The sequence below is a fragment of the Notamacropus eugenii genome, chromosome 1 (assembly GCF_028372415.1).
Source record: "Notamacropus eugenii isolate mMacEug1 chromosome 1, mMacEug1.pri_v2, whole genome shotgun sequence".
Lineage (NCBI taxonomy): Eukaryota > Metazoa > Chordata > Mammalia > Diprotodontia > Macropodidae > Notamacropus > Notamacropus eugenii.
In genome coordinates, this window is record NC_092872.1 from 547,882,533 (window position 1) to 547,903,719 (window position 21,187).

A 21,187-nucleotide genomic window follows, 5' to 3' on the forward strand; every position below is an offset into this window, starting at 1 on the left:
TAAGAGGGAAATTCCAGATGGAGTCAATGTCTTTTCCCAAAGGGGCCAGTGCCATTAGCTTCCTGAAAGATTTAGATTTTGAAAGGTGGAACAGAGAGGAAAATGACCAGTCTCTAGCACAGGATCCAAGTTACCAATTCTGGACAAGAGTATCTCATTTTGATTGGACCAGCTATGACCTGGGGCCGCAGTTCCCTAACAGGGCTGTTCTTCCACCACTGTGTCCTGTTATCATCAGTAGTAATCTGTCCAATGCTGCTGTTGGTTTTCTGGGAGTTGTTATCTCTCTACCTTCAGGCAGTTAGAGTCAGGGACAATGTTCTTGGGGAAAGCAGTAAAACTGTGCTTTCCAGATAATGTAGAAACATGCAGCTTACCAAAAAAAAAAAAAAAAAAAAAAGTCACACTCCCCTACATTTTTCAACAATGTACACAAATAATTTTCCTAGCTCACATTTTGTTATTTGTCTATTTGAACAGAGTATGGAAAAGCAGCAGCCAGTCAAGGCTTGTTTCCAATACTGATTGGCATGGAACCTGCCTGCTTGTTCTGACCTGGGCCAACTGGCTCTTCTTTAGGCAACCTGATGGCCCTCTGCTTGAGGCTCTAGGGGAAGGTCACCACATTGGTGCTGGACTTAGTGCAGATTCTCCACTAGCTTTTGTGCTATCGTAGTTCAGAACTCCCACTCAAGAGATCTGCCAGACTCAGCCTCCTCAGTAAAAAGAGACACAGGGGTGCCACCACATCCAGCAATTCATGCTTTATTTAAACAAAATTAAGAATTTCCTGCATTTTAGATCCACACAAATGAAATATTAGATAATAAGATAATGTGGCTGAGATATTAATAAATTCCATTATAATATTCAAATTTGTAACTATTGTAGGGTTCTTTTTTAAGTTATAGGTTTTTTGGTAGTTTTTTTTAATACTATACTTACCAAAAGGAATGATGTTGAGAAATATAACAGCTATCATGGCACTTTTAACTTCTACATGCAGATTGCTTAACTTCACATTCAAATGCAGAAAACCAATTTGTATGATGAGCTTACACATGGCCACACCTCTAGTGCAGATAGCACCTGTGTTGAGATTTGACAGGGGTCAACTGAAATTTGGTCTCATTTGTGTATAATCTTATTAAATAAAAAAATTTAAAAATTAAATAATTATTGGGCTGCATTTACCACATTTGTTTCAGTTTTGTTGACTTTGATATGAAAATTATATGCCTTTAACAGAGTGTGAAGATTTATATAGGAGAAAAATCATCTAACGATTCAGACAATTGCTCCCTTCCTTCTTCCCCCTCCCCCCATGATGTTACTCCCCCCAAGGTTATACACCCCACATTTTGGAAAGCTCTACAGGACAGGGTAAGACCTGGCCTCTGGGATGGCCTTTGAGTTTATGAAGGAATTTCATTTGTCACTGACAAACAATCATCCTGCAGCCACTCCACTGAAAAGGTCAGGATGAAAAAATTTCTTCAGAAGTAAGGGATGGGGGCATCTCCTTCAAAATCTACTTGGATTTCTCTGACTTCTTTGGTCCACTTCTACTCCTTCTGCGGACAACAGAGATAAGTTCCTCTGGTTTGCTCAGGCATACTTCATGAAAAGCTGAGACACATTCAAAGGAAATGTTTTCCTTCCATTTATTTATCAATCAAACAAATGAACAACATTTATTAAGCACCTCTACATGCCACACAGCACAGTTAAGTGGCAGAATGTTGAGCCTGGAGTTAGGAAGACTCATCTTCCTGAGCTCAAATCTGGCCTCAGACACTTACCAGCTGTGTGACCCTGGGCAAGTTACTTAATAGTTTGCCTCAGTTTCCTCATTTGTGAAATGAGCTAGTAAAGGAAATGGCAAACCACTTCAGTATCTTCCCTAAGAAACCCCAAATGGGGTCATGAAGAATCTGACCCAACTAAAGAACGACAACAACAAAAAATATGCCAGGCATTGTTCTAAGCTTTGGGAATACAAAGACAAGCGAAACAATCACTGCTCTCAGGGAGCCAACATTCCAACGAGGGAGACAATGTGCACATATAAAATATGCAGAAGATATAATGACTGGAGAAGGGAAAGGGAAGGAACAAGCATTTAATAAATACCTACTATGTGCCAGGCACTGTGTGTTTTGCAAATGCTATGGCATTTCAGCTTAACCTCTGTCTGACTCAGTTTCCTCAATTAAAAAATGGAAATAACATCACTTTAGCACTAAGTACAGTTACTAGCACATAATAGGTGCTATATAAATACCTATTTCCTTACTTCCTATTTTTATCCCCATTTTACAGGAAACCAAGGTACACGCATTAAGTGACTTATCCTAGTTGTCTCTAGGATAGGAATTAGACCAGTTATTTCATTGGTATGGTAGACCCCATAAGAAACTCACTGTGTCTATGCAAGACAGGACAGTTCAGCAAGTTGTTTGGGACACCAAAAGGTTGAGGATTTGTCCAAGGTCACAAAAGCAATTGTGTGTCAGAAGCTGGACCTGAATTTGTCTTCCTGGCTCTGAGTTCAGCTCTTTGTCCATTAAGCAACACTGCCTATCATATATATACAAGTCACATACAAATCAAATACAAAGTAGCTTTGAAGGAGAAAGTGCTAGCAGCTTCAGGAACAAAGAGAGGTAGGTCGCAGGCAGGATGCCATACTTGAATGGAGTCTTGCAGGGGATCAGGGATTCCAAGAGTTGGCAGCACAGCAAGGCCAGGCAGGGGGGACAGCAAAGGTGGAGAAACGGGATGAAGAACAATGTGTAAAGTGCAACAAGTAAGCTAGTGTGGCTAAAACTTAGAGGTTTGTGAGGGAAATCGTGTGTAAAGACAACAGAAACCTAAGAAGGGATCAGGTTATAGATAGCTTTAAGTACCAAACAGAAGGGCTTACATTTTGTATTTTCTTCCCTTAATAAACTGAAATTCAACAAACATTTATTACATGTCTTCTCAGTGCAAAGTACTATTCTAAGCACTGGGGAGATAAAGATAAAAGTGGCATAGTTCCTGGGAAGGAAAAAGAAATAGGTATTTATTAAGCACCTACTACTACTACTGCTACATACTGGTCACTATGGTATGTGCTTTACAAATATTATCTCTTTTGACCCTCACAACGACCTTAAGAGGTAACTGCTATTATTATCTTCATTTTACAGTTGAGGAAACTGAGGCAGACATAGCTCAAGTGACTTGCTGAGGGTCACATAGCTAGTAGGGTCACATAGCTAGTAAATGCCTAAGGTCAAACTTGAACTTCCTTCCTTCCTTCCTTCCTTTTCCTTCCTTCCTTCCTTCCTTCCTTCCTTCCTTCCTTCCTTCCTTCCTTCCTTCCTTCCTTCCTTCCTTCCTTCCTTTCTTCCTTCCTCCCTTTCTTACTTCTTTACTCCTTTCCTTCTTGCCTTTTACTCTTTCATCTTCCTTCTATTTGTTTTTCTTATCTTCCCCCAGCATTGTTTCCTCTTTTCTGGTTCACTCCCTTCCTTTCTTGGTCATTTTCAACACTGGTCTGGCAGAGGTTCTTAACTATTTTGTATGTCATCAATCACTTCGGAAGCCTAATGAAGCCTAATACCACTGTGGTTTGTTGTCTATATTCAAAATTGAAAGAAATGGTAAATGTCAGTTAGAGGTTAATAAAAATAAAGATGTAATTTTCCCCAACCAAGTTCATGGATCCTTAAAATCTATCCATGCCCCTGTGTGATTTGGTAGACCCTAGTTTTAAGAATCCCTACTCTATTATATTTTTCCCTTTCCATTGACACACATTCCTTCTCCCTCACTACCTACCTCCTTGCCCTATCTAGAACAATGAAAGGAATTGTATCCCATACCTAGGTTCCCTTCTGAGTGGGCACTGACACATCTCTTTTTACCCTTGAAGCCACGAAACTCAGAGTAGTTGAAGCATCCTCCTTTCTGTCAGGTACCACCCCTGCTGCTGCCATCAGAGGGGTGGGAGCTGATGGAAACTGAAGAGGTGTGGACACTCTCAGGCAAAGGCTATGTGGAAGGTCAGCATCATCAGTTATGGGTGAGCCTCACCAGGGCTTGGCTGTCCACCCACATATCTCCAGTTTCCTCTGTTTTAAGGAACTCCCTCCTCTAGAAGCTGTGAGCACTCCAAGGAAGTCACACCAGCCCTTTCTAAACATCTCCCTAAACATCAAAGATGCTGGGTGGCGCAAGGTGGTGGCATGGCTACTCTTGACAAGCCCCTTCATGATGAGGACACAAGCCTTTCATAGGGCTCAGATATCTGTTCCGGGGCTTAGGGCGCACCTTCAGGAAGTTGGGATTATGCAAGTTCCACCAGTCCTCTTGACAAAAGTTATTCCCCAGCACATGGGTGTAAGAAATCTTTCATGACCTGGGGCTTCCCCAAGGTGTGCCCCAAAACAGGGGTAACACCCCATAGCAAGGGCCAGGGTGGAGCCAGACTCAAAATGGGACAGTAGTAAAGCCTAGCAGAGGTGCTGCTACAACTTGTCAGGGAGGGAGGCAGCCACAAGGAGCTCACAAGCAGCGACACAAAAAGAGATTAGTCCAAGAACACAAGTTTTGGGATTAGAAGAGCCAGATCAGAATCCTAGCTGCTACACTATCTCTGGGACCTGGGCAGAATGCTTTACCTCTTTAGGCTTCATTAGATTCCTACTCTGTAAAAATGGGTATAAAATTACATGGACTACCTGCCTCACAAAGATGTTACAATGGACATGCTGTATAAATCTTAAAGGTAAACACATACATGAGCATATACATGCATACATGCATTTATATATATGTACATGTATAGGTATATGTATGTAAATATGTATGTAAAATTATTACTGAGTAGCTAAATGGTTCAGTGGATACAGCACCTGGCCTGGAATCAGGAAGACCCATCTTCCTGATTTCAAATCTGGCCTCAGACACTTAACTAGCTATATGACCGTGGGCAAGTAATTTCACCCTGTTTGCCTCAGTTTCCTCATCTGTAAAATGAGCTGGAGAAGGAAATGACAAGTCATTTCAGTATCTTTGCCAAGAAAATACCAAATGAGTTCATGAAAAGTCAGACATGACTGAAATGATTCAACAACAACAACCACAAAATTGTTACTATTACCTTAGCAGGCTTCTTTTGACTCAGATCATTTCATGTCACTTGAGGAACAGATGGGTCAAGTAACTTGCCCATGGTCACATAGCTAAACTGACTCTGAAGGCAATTCCTAAAAGAAAGGTTCTTGAAATATAGGGTGTCCCAAAAAAAGTCTCAAGGCAGTCTTAAGCCATTACAACTATTAGAGTTGCCATGAGACTTTTGAGATACCTTGTATACTGATTAATGACGGCAGCTTTGATGGAACAAGAGAGTGTAGGGCCACTCAAGGGGACTACTTAGAAGAAGACGATACTCATTTGGATAGAAGGAGAACAGAATATAGTAAACAGAACTATATTTGACCTCAAGTTGATTCCCAGTGCCATCATTTACAGTCTGTGTGACCTTGGGAAATCACTTTTATCTCTGATCCTAGTTCCATCACTACAGTGGGGATGTACTTTTACTACCTACCTCGTCTGTAGTTAGCAGGATCAAAGGAAATAAGGTATGTGTGTACAGCACTTTGTAAACCTTATATTGCTATACACATGCCAGCTATCACTTCTACTTGTTCTAAGTTTCAATCACCATACAGCCCACTGAAGTATGCAGTCCAGATCACATTTTCTTATTACCAGTTTGCTCTGTTTGCACTAAAGAAGAGTAACCTAAATTACAGTACATAGTAGAGTGCTCTGCACAGAGACACATGGGTGCAACCAAACAAGGGCATATACTTCACAAAAAGAAGCGTACTTGGAAAAAAATGAAGTTTGTCCAAATACTTAGATGAAATGAGTAGGAATACTAGGCTACTGTGGCACTCTCAGGCCTATACTTCCCCCATTTTTTTTGTAGCTTCTCACAAAACATAAAATCCCTGTGACCATGACCAATCACTTAATCTCTCTGGGTCTCAGTTTCTTCATCTGTAAAATGAAAGGAGTAGACTAGAGAGTCACTCAGCTTCCTTCCTGATCTAAATCTATGATAATAAACTAATATCTTTATGCAGCAAAAAACCACGTAGATAAAGAATGCTCATTGCCCAGCTTAAGACATGCTTAAGACATGGATAGGGATTCCAGTGAGTTTCTCTATTGATACATATATTGTGGATGGGTACTGCAGAGGGACAATGAGCCAGGCCCAGAGTTGAAGAGGAGGAGGCAAGTCATTATTGATAACATTGGGAAACTGCAAAATACTTTCAATGATCTTAAGCCGTTTCATGACACAAAAGTCTATCTTTTTACTACCAAAATCCCCCTGGGGATGCCTATAAATCATGGCATACTAGAATTTCAAGAGAATTAGAAATAAAGGGAACACAAGGGCTGGGACGGAAGAAGAAGCATGCTGGGCATAAGGAGGCTATGGCAGGCTACCTACACTAACTTGGGAACAAGAAGTGGCATGAAAAACATTACAAGGACATGTATGACCAGAAAAGGAGGGAATGAGAGATGACAGATGAATGATCCAAATGGTTCACACATCAATAACTCAAGAGATGAGAAGACTCAGAGGAAGGGTAACAGTATGTCTTCCATGCACAGAAATGCATGGACAAGAATTTCACAGTGAGAAAATACAAACTTGCAGATCTGCAGAAGAGAAGGGAGCACTGAGATCGCAGACCTATATAAAAATTTCCACTTAGAGCCTTTGAATGAAGAGGTTCAAGTCCTCACTCTCTTGGTACTGTCGTTGTTGTTGTTTTTCATCCTTTATTCTCTCAGAGGATCAATGACACCACAAGGGTGATGTCTTGACTTGCTCATGCTACTTAACAGCTAAATGATCTTAGACAAACCATTCTCCAAGCCATGATAAAATGGACATGACTCATCAAAGGTTTTCAGACAGACTCCAATGAGATAATGAATATTGAAGCACTTTGCTAAGTATGAAATACTAAACAAATTTAAAATATTATTGCAAAATAAACTTAAAATTCCATGCAATGCTTTGTTTCACAATAATTTGCTACTCCTATACTCTCTATTAATTGAGGAAGATATTAATGTACACTGAAAATATTTTTTGAAGTATGCATTTAAGTAAAATGTAATTTACTCATCAATTTATCTTCCTGTATCACATTTATCCCTCTCTTCACATTGCATAAGACTACCTTTGTGGAACTTCCCTTCTCTGTGAGTCAGCTACTAGACTCCAGGTGCTTGACTCTCAAAGAAAGTTTGCCTCCAGCAGTAGGAGTGAAGGTAATTACATTTCAGTCACTTCCACTTTTTTTCATCAGATACAGATTGGCCAAACTGGGCAAGGTTGCTATGCCCAGAGTGACAGCTTGGTGTGTGTATGGGTGTGGAAGGAGGAGGATGTCTTGCTACTGACAATGGTATGGGGAGTGGGGTGAGGGTGGGGGAAAATACAGATCAAATGAATGACTTAAAATAAGTCTTGAAATTCTGATTATAGATAATTTTGTGTATGTACCCATGTATAGATCAGCAACTATTCTGAAACTTATAGTCTTAGAAAGTTCCCTATACCAATGAAATCACAGGTCTAGATCATCACTTTTCTTCTCTTTATGTGTGTATGCATGTATGTATGTGAATTTAACAGTATATCTCCAGTTAAATGCTTAATAGTACAACTTTACAAATATATGCATTTGTTTTTATTTACAGACTATAATACTTTTTACTTTCCTATTGCATTCCTGATCTTTGTGAGGAGTTCCACTGTGCTGCTTCCATTCTAAGATTCTAGCCACCTGCAAGTGTTGCTTATGGCTTTCAAGGCCAGCCAGTAGCTGACTGGGGCTCTTTTTTTAACTGTAATGCTCAAAGATTCTAAGAAAATCTAGAAGTGAGGGAAAAAATAGAATTTCTTTAATTGATGATTTAAAACAGTAGAAGGTCCAAATCAGAAATCAGGAAGTAAAGTTCAGAGATGTTATCCCCAAAAGAAGGATAAAAATAACAGAAATAGATGATAAGATTAGTGTTGCTTGTTTTTCCACGGATACCTGATGGACGTTGGCATTTGAGGTCAGTATAGGTTATTGATATAGAACTCTAAATGCCAGAGGACCAGAAGAAATGTGCCCCTTGAAGAAGGTGGAACCAGCATCCATGGAGAGACCATTTGCAATTCCATGCCCTTAACCTATTTCTAGAACCAGTCAATGGTACCATAGCCTTGAACAAAACTTATCCAGATATATGAGTTGTCTAGGGTTAATCTCTTACCTCCTGTATTAAGGTTGCAGGCTTATGATACAGCTATCTGGATAATGGAGAGTAGTCAAGAGATTGATGAACTCTTGACCCAAACCAATGGCAGGCTCTGAAGGCAGTGCCCATTCAGGGTGCTGAAAAACAGAATAGTATTCTATGGGAGGATATTCTTCAGGATAATGGTTAAAAGTTATAGAAACTAAAATATAGTGACAGAACTTTAGAGCTAGACCTTGGAGTTCATCTAATCTTATATCCTTATTCTATAAGGAGGAAACTGAGGTTCAGAGAATTCAAATGATCATAACTAGAACTGGAGGGAACCCTCAGAGACCATCTGGTCAAACCCTCTCATTTTATAAATGAAGCAAGTTAGGCGTAGGGAGGTCAAGGTTACACAGCTACTTATTGACAGAACTAAGACTAGAATCCTAGAAATCCTGAATCCCACTCCATTTTTTCAATTTCAATTTACCACTAGCAACAAAACACTTATGAAGTGCTTCCTGCATATAAGGCACTGGGCTCAGGCCCTAGAACATAAAAATTAGAAGTAGCACAATCCTGGCTCTTAAAAATTTGCATTATAAATCAATATGAAAATGTTCTAGAAAAACTTGAAGAGAGATCACTTTCAGCTTGGGGTTGGGGGGGTGAATGGAATCAGGGAAAACTTCATGGATAAGGTGGCACCTTATCAACAGGATCTGGCAACTGGCTGGATGTGGGGAATGGGGTGAGGGACATGGAAGAGTCAGTGACCCCACACTTTCTCCAATGATTCCTGGTGAAACGGTTGCTTGGTCTCTTTATCCCTAAATAGTATTATTTAAATACTGGTGATGGCCATGACCAGCTGGTTATTGTTCATGGAATATTCTGTTTCTCATCGATGGATGTACTATTTTTGTTTGCATACTTGAAAAAGGATAGAGAATGTCACCAAAAGACTTCCTATGCCATTAGAACAGCAAGCATATACTCGTGCAAATGTAGGGACAAAAGGCACTTGGTTCCCCAAAGATTCAAGTTCTCTTAGGGACTTATTTACATTCAATTTAACTCTTGATTATACTCTGTCTTGCATTTCTGTGTATTTGTATGAGCGTATATGCATAAGAGACAGAATCAAAAGGAGTGTGAGAAAGTGTTCAAAGAGACTCCATTGAAGAGATAGCACGGTTAAGTATTACAGAATTCTGAATCCTACAGAAGTTTAGAATCCTAGCTCTGAGGCTTGCTTGCCATGTCACTCTGTTAGGCATTGGTCCAAAAAAAAAATATAGATAATGCTTTTTAAAAGTTTTACTACCTAACTACCTTGGGTTTGTCATCCAGAAAGTACTTTGTAAAAAAATGTTTATGGCAAAACTGTGGTAACAAGACTGAAAACAAAATGGGTGCCCATTGATGAGGAATATCTAAATGTGAATGTGATACACAGTGTAACACAATTTCTTTACACCCTAAGAAGCGAGAAATGTGAAGAATTCAGGGAAAGAGGGGGAAAGGTCTTGTATGAAGTGATGACATTGGGAGTGAAGAAAGTAAAACCAAAAGAACACAACTACAGTAATGTAAATGATAATGACACCAAGAAGCAGTACAACTGGGGAATTTCAATGATCCATTCTCAGATCTGGAGATCTTATAATAAAGAAACATACCTTCCCCTTTTCAGTAGATAGGTAAGAACCATAGATGTGGAAAGTTACTAGAATACACAGTTAGACTAAGGTGCTATGGACTTTGCTTAAACATTTTGCTTTGTTTTGGTTTTACCTGGAAGGGCTCATGGGAGGGGTGATTTAAAGGGGAAAAGATTATGGTGATAAAAAAAGGCAAAAGATAAGATGAGTTTTAACAATGCTTTTCAAGCTTTAAAGAGCTACTAAAATAACAATACCCAGTACGGTTCCCCCAAAATAGGGATAGGGCCCGGTCCTGTGATTTCATTGTGGGAGGGAACTCCAGGTGGGGTACTTCCACTACTCCAGAGGTCAGCGCCAACTTTTCAATTTACTGTCTTAGAGAACTGCCTAGAGCACAGAGTTGAATTGGCTTGCCCACCCTCACACAAGCAGTGTAAGTCAGACGCAGCAGGACTTCAGACTGTCCTGGTCTTTCTCACTCTAGGGCTAGCTCTGTCCTATGCCATGGGTTCACTGGACTCCTTCTTTTAGACAAGTATTTCATAGGTTCATGGATTTTAAGGCTGAAAGAGACCTCAGGGAGAATTAGGGACATAAAAAAACAGTCCTTGCCTTCCATTGGGAAAGACAATGTAAACTCTTTGTGGGCAGGAACTAGGCTTTAATCTTGGCATCCTCAGTGCCTACCATAGTCTCAGATACTCCCGAGGTAGTCGCTTGATAAATGTCCATTAGTTGATTTAGAGAATATTTGGGGTTAAAGGGCGGTGGTAAAAGCAGGAAACGAGCTTCAAGGATACTAAGTAGCTGTCTGATAACCTCGTAGTTTCCTCATCTCTAAAATAGCTACTATTTATACAGTGTTTACTAGGGGTCCTGCACTATTATTCTAAACGCTTTGCACTTATTATCTCACTTGGTTCTGAAGGGAGATAATGATTCCTACAGGCCTTTTCATTTTACCGATCAGAAAACTGAGGCTCCAGGAGGGAAGGGAGCACGAGGACCAAAAGTACATTAAAATCCTATCCTTTTCCCTAATTCACTGCAACAGTCCTTTCGTGTATACTTTGACAACTCTGACCTAAGGGATTTCAAAGCACGGTCCAAAGCTAATTAGGGCGTAGAGAACAGCTCTCGCTCCTAAAAAAGAAAACTGGATCAGAAGTCTGCCCTTGGGGGCGTGCGCATTCCCGAGATCCCTGGGAAGGACACAAGTGCTCGGGAAGGCTTTATCTGACCCTGCAGGGAGGCCTGAAAAGGACGCTGGGCGGTGAAGAAGTTCCTCTTTTCCCCACTTTGGTTCACCGCGGGGACTTTGGGTTTTGCATAAAAACAAATCGTGTTTTGCTGGTGGGTCAAGGAAAGATGCGAAAATGCTCCAGGAGCGACGGGCATGTATTTATTCAGGCTGATTTTCACAAAGCATTACGGACCCCACGGCGAGGCTACAGGAATCCATCCCGGCGCCCGAGCCCACAAAGGCTCGTAAGCCCGCAGAAACTGCTCCGTCCGCACAAGCGCGCTACAGGAAACCCCCGGGCGCGCGGGGGCGGGTGTTTAAGTGTGCGCGCGCTCCCGCCCGCCCAGGGAGGGGGCGTCCGCGAGCTCGCCCGAGGGCTTGCACCGCTTCAGCGGGGGCGGGGAGGGGGGGCCGGCGCGAGCCGGGCGCACGGGCGGGCGGGGCCTGCACGCTCGGGGCGGTATTCGAATACGCTGACGTTTAACCGCCCGCCTCCCCGCTCTCCTTCCCACCTAGTTCTCCTACTGGGCGCCGCTCCTGCCTCCGCCTCCCCCCGGCCGGAACCGATCGGGGCTGGTTTGAGCTGGTGCGTCTCCATGACGACGCCGCCGGCGCTATAAGTAGCGGCGCCGCGGCGCAGTCGGGCTTTGTCAGACCCCTTCAGCCTCCGCCGCCGCTAGCTCCTCTGCCACCAGCTCTCGTGCCACCTCGGGCCGGCGGCTCGGCGCGGCTCCTCCGGCTGGGCAGGAGGCGGCTGAACGGGGGCGGAGGTTGGGGGGAAGGCGTCGTAGCCGTCGAATTCCCTTCATCCGGAGCATCTCCATGGGGTCTGCCCACTCAGTCCATGCCCTTTAAGGTGAGGGGTTCGGGGGCCTCTCAGCCTGTCTCTGGCCTGGTCCGGATCAGAGCGGCCACGTGTCCCTGCGGAGCCGGTGCCGGCCTCCGGCCCGGAAGGGACGTGGCCATCCCTGGGCCCTGGGAGATTGGCGGGTGAGCGAGGCCGGGCAGGGACCCGACACACACTGGCCTCCTGAGGGCGGGCGAGACCACCCCGGATGTTGAGGGGGGGAGGCGGAGGAGGAAGCGGTGGTTGAGACCACCTTGCTACGGGGCGGGGGGGAGTCGAGAGCTGGAGTGAGCGGGCAGGCAGAGCCACCCCCGCGGGCGAGTGCGGGGTGAGTGGCTGGGGGCCCCGGACCCTGCCCTGCCTCGACTAGGTGCCCCGCCGGTGCGGCTGGTAACGGGCGCTTTGGGGGGTTTGATGGTTCTTCCCGGAGGCGCTTCCTTTCACTCGGCCGGGCCCCACGCGGTTTGCCGGGAGGGAGGGTGAGCTGGGCGGCCGCTGTCCTTTCACTTCTTCTTTTACGCTTATTCCTGGGGAGTTGAAGGGGCGGGCGACAGGAAGCCAAACGCTCTAAGTTCAGTCCTGTTTGCATTCGTGGGTGGTTCGCTGCCCAGGGACGTCCGTCCTGGAGACCACCCTCACTGTGTGACCTTTCCCTGGGAGCTGTCACGTCGTTCCCTTCCAGCCAAGAGTTAGGGAAAGCCAAAAAGAATAACACTGTGTGTGTGTGTGTGGGGGGGGGGGGTGTCCTTAAGGGCTCCTTTTTTACAGTTTCCAGGCTGAGTGACCTTGGGCAAGTCATTTCAGTTCTTACAGAAAAATGTTGAACCCACTAAAACCCACAGGTCCCACTAAATCCTGTGATCTATTGCAAAACCGATTTATGTGGTAGTTGTGAGGAAAGTGCTTTCGAGCCATCTGGTAATAAATGTTAGCTGTAATAATAGCAAATTATTCCTCTTAGGTGTTTTTTTTCCAGCCAACCTTATCCACAGGTGGCCCTTTTTCTGATTATAGCCCAGATAAAGACATTTTTCTTTTGGGGGGTGGGTGAAGTGGTTGGATGGAAGCTATTTAGAAGACTACTACTTATCTGAAACGGAAACTTGTGGGAATTGCGCCTTTCTTGGGTAGGTGGGTCTTCATGCAGGAATGACCTTGTAGTAGTTTTGATAGACATTGGGCTAAAATGACCTTAGAAATGGCAACTCCCGTAGTTGGCGTGGGCTAAGGTTGGTCAAAGTATTCATCCTAATGGTAATCCTATAAAAATACGTAGAGGAATAATTTAGATCCCAATGAGTATAGGTAGAATTTTAAAGATCTTAAAGATGTATATATCCTACCTTGAAAAATTAATGACCAGAACTCAAAGTTGACAGCTGCTTTTAAATTCATACTTAATCGTACTTTTAAAAAATGAAGTTATTTTTTTCCTTCCTCTCCACATGCACTATTTAAACAAAGTGCAAATTTTTTCTGGAACACCAACCACGAAAGATGTGTTAAATTTCAAGTAAAATTTGGTTTGGAGACTAAATTTGGGTCTGTTGATCTCAAAATGCAAATTAAACGTAGTTGGGTTCAGAAATGGGACAAGAGGGTAGGCACACCTGTGATTTCATTGACATAGGGAACTTCTGAAAGTTAAGGGACCTCTGGGAAGTAGAGAGGGAACACAGGAATAATAACTCTTGGCTATAAAGTACATTATTACTGAATCTGAACAATAACTTTAAATGTGGTTTAAAAATACATAGTGCATTTTTGCATTTTTTGAAGGAAGAGCCCTTTATATGTACATATAGCACATATCTTACATATCTTTCTTTTATTATGGACATAAGAATAAAGGCTCAAGGACTAGAATATTTTCAATTTGAATTTGAAGCTTACCTTAAAAAATATTAACAGAGAAAAACAATCTACGATTGTTTAAAACCTTGTTTTTCCCCTTGGTAAATTGTTTTATATAAACAAAGATGAATTTTTTTTTTTTTTACCTTTGAACAAGTTTTAAGGTTGTCAAGGCTAGAAGAGAGAATTTCTTTAAAAGTTCTATTTTAAAATAGTTGTTGATTTCAAATGCACTGGAAGTTTACTTTTCACTTAAATACCCATTACCCACTTTTGACTGTAAAGTGGAGGCCATAAGAACAGGTAAGTCTAGCAATTGATACCTTAACTGTTCTATTTTGTGTTTGTAAAGATTTGAATTGGCAACAAAAAATGTTTTTTTCTTATAAACATTAAAAAATATTACATACTCTGGCAACAGAATCTGGAGAATAAATTTTGTAGAAAGATTGTTGAAGAGGGTGAAGATAATTGTGTGTTTGACTACCAACTTCTCGATTCTGATCAGCAGCTATTAAAGAGTCAAGGTTACTTTGGTATGTAGTGATTGCAATATAACGACCAAAATACATGTCCTGCTAAGGAAACAGTATTGAAACAAGATTCTTAAAACTAATCTGACTCAAACTTAAATACTAAACTTATACTGAAAATTTGTACTACATGTAATTGGGAATAGATGTTTTGAGGCATTTCAATGAAAATTTTCTATATATATATGTCTGACTAGTTTTCAGAACCTCATGCTATAAATTTAATTCGGTTTTTACAGTGCTGAAACACCATTTTAAAACTTAAGAACACTGAATTGGGTGTGTTAGGGCAATTTGGTACACTTGGGTCATCAAAAAAGAATTTTGCTCACAAGCTTTGTAAAAAGCTTTGATATGCCTGATATTGAATTAATAGCTATCCCTAGGTGTGTTTTGAAGAATGATACATGATGGTAAAAGAGCACTGAGGAGACCTGTGTTTGAAATGTAACTCTGTCACTGAAAACTACGAATGTATCACTTTAGGGAAAGTTCTTAAACTTTTCTCTACCTCACTTTGTTGTATAAAATGAAGAGGTCAGAAGATCATACATTAAGGTCTACCTTCAAATTGTATTATAAAAATTGTATTCAAATTGTATTATAAAATTTATTGAACTTCTGAAAAAACTTACTAGTTTATCATGAAGGGTGATTAAAAAGTCCTCTTAAATATTTTGGGGAGTTTTGTGGTTTATACAGTTTTTTGAATTGTACATTTTGTGTGTCTTTATCAGAGAACGTCCAGTGCAACGGCTGCACCGAAGGCACAATCGTAGCCTTGTATTTCACAGGACTTTGTCTTCCTGGAGAGCCACCTTCGGTGCAAAGCTGGAAATAGCCTGTCTTTAAATTCCATCTCTTAGTTTTCCGTGTAAGTAATTAAACTCATTGGTTATGTATTTATCTTAAGATTTTTTGACATGCCATTTCCGGGTCTTTACTTCCTGTGGCTTTTCACCGTTTGGGATGCATGCTTTTAAGGCTTAGCTCTGATACTGTCTTCAAACAATTGATATGATGTATTTTTCTACCTTGAAATTCCTTTGTATTTACTTAGTTGTTATTGTAGGCAGATAGGTGGAGAAGGGGAAAGAGTGTTGGTTTTGGAAAGTTAAGACTTGTATTCAAATCTTGCCCTACCACTTATTGGCTTTGTGACCCCATGAAGTTTACCTGACCTCTGAAGAAACCTCAGTTTTTTATCTTTTACAATGGGGTGAAAATAGTACCTATCTCACTGGGATTAGAAACAAATAAGTTAACATGTGAATTGCAGAACCTTTATTAAAGCATTCTGTAAATGCGAGCATATTTGTTGTCCTCTATAATGTATCCTATTTCTTTATTTTGTTAGTATCCCTGGTCCTTTTATAACATTTACTAAATATTTGTTGCTTCAAATTGAAAGCTTTTGGATGTTGGATATTTAGACTTAGGACAATTTTTGCCTTTCCTGTCTGTGCTATAGTTTGTTGCACTTTAGAGGAGCACCAAGAAACCATGAACACCTTTAGCAATGGTGAATTTAACTTCAGTTTCCTTGATGAAGGCTTTACTGCTAAGGATATTCTGGACCAGAAAATTAATGAAGTTTCTTCTTCTGTAAGTATTAAGCTAAGTATATATTGCTTAAGTAGCTGCTATTTGCAGCTCCTTAACACAAATAGTATCTGAACCCTAAAAAACCCCATACAAAGGCCTAAAGGAAACTGTTATTGGGGCGTAAAGAATAACCTATTGTCCCTTTCTCCATTCTGGGGTCACTAACTGGGGAGAAGTAGATGTTAAAAATGACTTAAAGAAAGGGTGACCTTAGTAATATTTTTGTGAGCTGCTACAGATAATTAAACATTTTAGATAATCTCTATACTAACTTATTTCAGGATGATAAAGATGCCTTCTACGTTGCTGACCTTGGTGACATCCTAAAGAAACATCTGAGATGGCACAAAACTCTTCCTCGAGTAACTCCTTTTTATGCTGTTAAATGTAATGACAGCAAAGCTGTAGTGAAGACACTTGCTGCTTTAGGAGCAGGATTTGATTGTGCTAGCAAGGTAAGCTTTATTTGTATGAGTAAATTGCTCAAATCAACATATATATGTAGACAAGTTAAATCTAAACTCTAGGGAAAAGACTGAAAATCTAACAAATGAAGACTGAAGTAACTTTTGGTGTTTCTGAGTTTTGTTCATTCCCTTCTCATAATAAATTACTTTTTATTTCCCTCAGACTGAAATACAATTAGTACAAAGTCTTGGGGTGCCTCCAGAGAGGATAATCTATGCAAATCCATGCAAACAAGTGTCACAAATTAAGTATGCTGCCAACAATGGAGTACAAATGATGACTTTTGATAGTGAAGTAGAGCTAATGAAAGTTGCCAGAGCTCATCCAAAAGCAAAGTAAGTGGTTACTATATTTCAGTATTTTGGGTGGAGATAATTCCAAACACCATATTCATTATATAGTTTACATTTACATTCTGTAGATGTACATTAACATCTGATTAATGTTGTTGGGAACAGGTGCAGAACTCTTACCACCTTTTCCTCCCCTCAAAAAAATTCTAAATATATTTTTGTAAAATAGAGTAAACCATCTTGGTTTACTTAAAAATATATGTAATATATTATAGGTGGAATTTTAAAAATACTACTTAGAAAAGACTTTGTTTTTCACCTTAACATGATTAGTATTAGAGAAATTCGATTGCCTTTTTCTTGTTCCATTAGGCTGGTTTTGAGGATTGCCACCGATGACTCCAAAGCTGTCTGTCGTCTAAGTGTTAAATTTGGTGCCACTCTCAAAATTTGTAGGCGGCTTCTTGAGCGAGCAAAGGAACTGAATATTGATGTTATTGGAGTCAGGTAAGCTCATGATGCTGGAATTTTAAAGGCAGGTGTCAGATTTCCTTAACTCATCAATTTCTCAGAAATAATGAAATAATTTTCTCTTCCTTAGTTTCCATGTGGGAAGTGGTTGTACTGATCCAGAAACCTTCGTCCAAGCAATTTCCGATGCTCGATGTGTCTTTGACATGGGGGTAAGTAATAGGGTTTACAGGGGTATAATAACTTTTTGAAAAAAAGCATTGACATCTTGGGACTTTTTTTTTTTAAAGTTAAATTTCTGTGCTTGGCAACTACATAATAAGCTGCAATTGTCTGACAGTTTGATTTCCTTGACCTGTAGGTGGAGTTTGGTTTCAACATGTATCTTCTTGATATTGGTGGTGGCTTTCCTGGTTCTGAAGATGTAAAGCTTAAATTTGAAGAGGTAAGTTTTTAAAAGATTTTACAGTTAAGTTTTTAAAACTTAAAGTTTTAAAGTTTAACTTTCAAGTTTTTAAAAACTATTCAGGATTTCTTGGTAATTATCTGAGAATTTTAAGATTTTGCCAGGCCATTAATTTGATCTTAAGATTAAAAATGTGTATTCATTTTTACTCTTTCCATGTTTTCTGTAATTTAGTTTTCAGTATGCATGACTAATTGTATGAAGATTTATATCTGAAACAATTCCAGAATTTGGCATACAAATCTACCTAGGATTAATTTTTTAAATTTTTTTTTAGTTTTTAAGTAGTTCCTTTTAAAATACTTCTAAAAATCCTGTGTATTTTAGAGAGTGTCTGGGTGAACTGCCTAATTCTGGAAGTAAGACTAATGTGGAATATATGTAATAAAATACATATTACATACATACATAAATTATATACATTTAATATATACATACATGTATCTATGTCATACATATATATGTATTGTGAATTTTAGTATTTGTGTCAATTGGTAGTTACCCCTATTCTGACATGCCATGGAGAGAATCAATTAACAAATTGCACTAGTAATGCTGTCTCCTGATTTGCCTGTAAATATATGGTTTATTCTCTTACTCAGATCTCGAGTGTAATCAATCCAGCACTGGACAAGTATTTTCCTTCTGACTCTGGAGTGAGAATCATAGCTGAACCAGGCAGATACTATGTTGCATCAGCTTTCACACTTGCAGTTAACATCATTGCCAAAAAACTTGTATTGAAGGAACAGACAGGTTCTGATGGTATGTAGCAGTCCTGAGTCCTGAAACAAATAAATTTATCACACTCATACAAAAAACTCACTGGGATTTTCTCCTCTCCCCCTTTTTTAGATGAAGATGATGCAAATGACCAGACCTTTATGTACTATGTAAATGACGGAGTATATGGATCATTTAATTGTATCCTGTTTGATCATGCTCATGTTAAACCTATTCTACAAAAGGTAAGAAGAGTCCATTTAAGAAACAAGACAAGTGAAGGTCTTTTTTAAGTGGTATAATTTACTATTTTCATTTTTCTTTTTTTAGAGACCCAAACCAGATGAGAAGTATTACTCTTGTAGCATATGGGGACCAACATGTGATGGTCTTGATCGAATTGTTGAACGCTGTGGTTTACCAGAAATGCATGTGGGAGATTGGATGCTCTTTGAAAACATGGGTGCTTATACTGTTGCTGCTGCTTCTACTTTCAATGGATTCCAGACACCTACTATCTATTATGTGATGTCTGGGCCAGCATGGTTAGTTTTAAAATTGATTTTATTACATAATTAATAGTATAATTGGCAGTATATTTATATAAAGTGGGTAAGTAGGCACACAGACACCTTTCAGGATTTGTATTCATGTAAATTCACAAGTGCTCTTGGAAAGATCTGGTATTAAAGAAATGACTGCATTAAGAGATTTGATTTACATTGCTATTGTGTTTGCCACAATAATGGGGGGATTTTAAGGCTATATTGTCAAAATACTTAGTCTCATGAGACGCAGTGGATAGAATGCTGGGCCTGGATTCAGAAAGACCTGAGTTCAAATATAGCTTCAGATACTTACTAGCTATGTGTGATCCTGAGGTTAAGCCTCATCTGTTAAATTAACTGGAGAAGGAAATGGCAAACCACTCCATTATCTTTGCCAAGAAAACCTCAAATGGGGTCACAGAGTCAAATACAACTAAAATGACTCTACAACAAAAAACGAGACTTATACAGTATGGCTTTTTTAATATGCTACTTCTGTGTCTCTCAGGCAATGCATGCAACAAATCAAGAACCAAGGTTTTCCGGCAGAAGTAGAGGATCAGGATATCAACACTTTGCCATTATCTTGTGCTTGGGAAAGTGGAATGGAACATCACTCAACAACTTGTACTTCAGCTAGTATTAATGTATAGATGCTGTTTGTAGCCATTAATTGCAAGTTTAGCTTGAATTTAGAGCATTTTGGGGGACCATTAACTTAATTCCTGCTAGAGTTAAATGTTTTAAGAATAGGGTTGCAACAATAATGCAAACAAAAATGCAACAATATGGAAGACTAAGAGATGGGGTCACACTTATCTGTGTTCCTATGGAAACTATTTGAATATTTGTTTTATATGGATTTTTATTCACTTTTCAAATATGCTTCTAAAGATTGTCCCTCAGCTGCTAAGCAAGCATTTGTAGCTTGTAAAATGGCAGAATGGGATTGAGCTTAGTGTTGTGACCTGTTTTAAAATAAAAGTATATTGAAATAATTAGGTATTGGAAAATTCTTCAGTCATTCAAAACTGGTTTACATATTACTTGCCATTAAGACAAGTAACCATAAATACATAGAGTGAATTCAGTTTCTTCAATTAAAGGTTTCAGCCAAGGATTTTTCTACTTGGGGGCAGGTGTATATATTTTGATCTCCCATTGTAATGTCTCTCAAGATCCTAGGGATTTTTAGTTACTATTTTAAGGTCTTGTGCTTAAGATGCAAAAAAATGTCAGAATGAGTTCAATTTCTGTCCTGCCTTTTTTTTTTTTTTTTTTTTTTTTTTTTTTTTTACAATGTAGTGGCTAGGAAAAGGACAGACATAATCGAGATGCTAAAACTTCAAGACTGTTCTGAGGCCAAACAGTCATTGTAACTATAAAGGTCGAAATGATGACCTAAGCCTGCTGTTATGGTCATTCTTTGGCTATAATCTAAAGGCTACATCCTTGCATACTTAATTGTTGAGGTAATGGGACATCTTTGTTTAGTTGATAAGTCCTTAAACTCTTGTTTCTTCCCCTCTTCCATTCTCCCTATCTTTGCTTAGTGGGACAAGGTACAAGAGACAAGGCAAACTGAATTAGGAATGTATGGGAACTCAACAGTAATTTTTTTTTTTTGGTGTTGTAGGTGTTTATCCTTCATTGTATCTTATTTATTTCCTATGGCTTTTGATTTTTAGTGAAGGAGAATTAATTCTGGACCTTCTCTACATAAGAATCTAAATCAGCTTACAAAATCCGTACTTCCGTACATAAAGACTAGCAAAATGTCTTTAATTAACGTTGCTGGTGCATTAACCGCAATTTATATTGTGCTTTTAGGCTTACAAAAACTCTTGTCACAGCCTTGTGTGTGAAAGTATATAATCAAGTGTTTTAGGAATACTTGAAGGAAACTTGTAAGTTTCCTAGGTTCTTAGTCTGTCACTTTTTTTAGCTTAGGGTAATTAGATGCTCATAATGTAAAATTTTGTCACAGGATGACATATCAGATGTGATATGTATGATCTGAGCAGAATTTTAACAATGTTTTTCAAGGTCTGGTCTTTGCAGGAAGCAGAAGCTATAATGCCAAACTATCGTTTGCTGCCCTACTCCAATATATTCCTACAACAGGAAGAAAGGAAAGT

General features: G+C 39.8%; 1 protein-coding gene across 1 annotated transcript; it reads left to right on the top strand.

Moving 5' to 3' along the window:
- Window positions 1-11,708: 11,708 nt before the first annotated feature.
- On the top strand, window positions 11,709-20,047 carry ODC1 (ornithine decarboxylase 1). The gene is made up of 12 exons (XM_072634229.1): window positions 11,709-12,097; window positions 15,213-15,349; window positions 15,947-16,080; window positions 16,362-16,535; window positions 16,711-16,883; window positions 17,214-17,348; window positions 17,443-17,524; window positions 17,674-17,757; window positions 18,381-18,543; window positions 18,634-18,746; window positions 18,832-19,046; window positions 19,558-20,047. The coding sequence occupies exons 3-12, from the start codon at window positions 15,979-15,981 to the stop codon at window positions 19,700-19,702; spliced, it is 1,386 nt and encodes a 461-aa protein (XP_072490330.1). The 5' UTR covers window positions 11,709-12,097; window positions 15,213-15,349; window positions 15,947-15,978; the 3' UTR covers window positions 19,703-20,047.
- The last annotated feature ends 1,140 nt before the right edge of the window (window positions 20,048-21,187 follow it).

What these genes read in the sequence shown, in the direction of transcription:
- ODC1 (XM_072634229.1), top strand. Translation starts at nt 15,979, where the DNA reads ATGAACACCTTTAGCAATGGTGAATTTAACTTCAGTTTCCTTGATGAA. An exon ending in ATTGATGTTATTGGAGTCAG is followed by an intron (nt 17,349 to 17,442) that starts GTAAGCTCATGA and finishes TCTCTTCCTTAG; the next exon opens with TTTCCATGTGGGAAGTGGTT. An exon ending in GGAACAGACAGGTTCTGATG is followed by an intron (nt 18,544 to 18,633) that starts GTATGTAGCAGT and finishes CCCCTTTTTTAG; the next exon opens with ATGAAGATGATGCAAATGAC.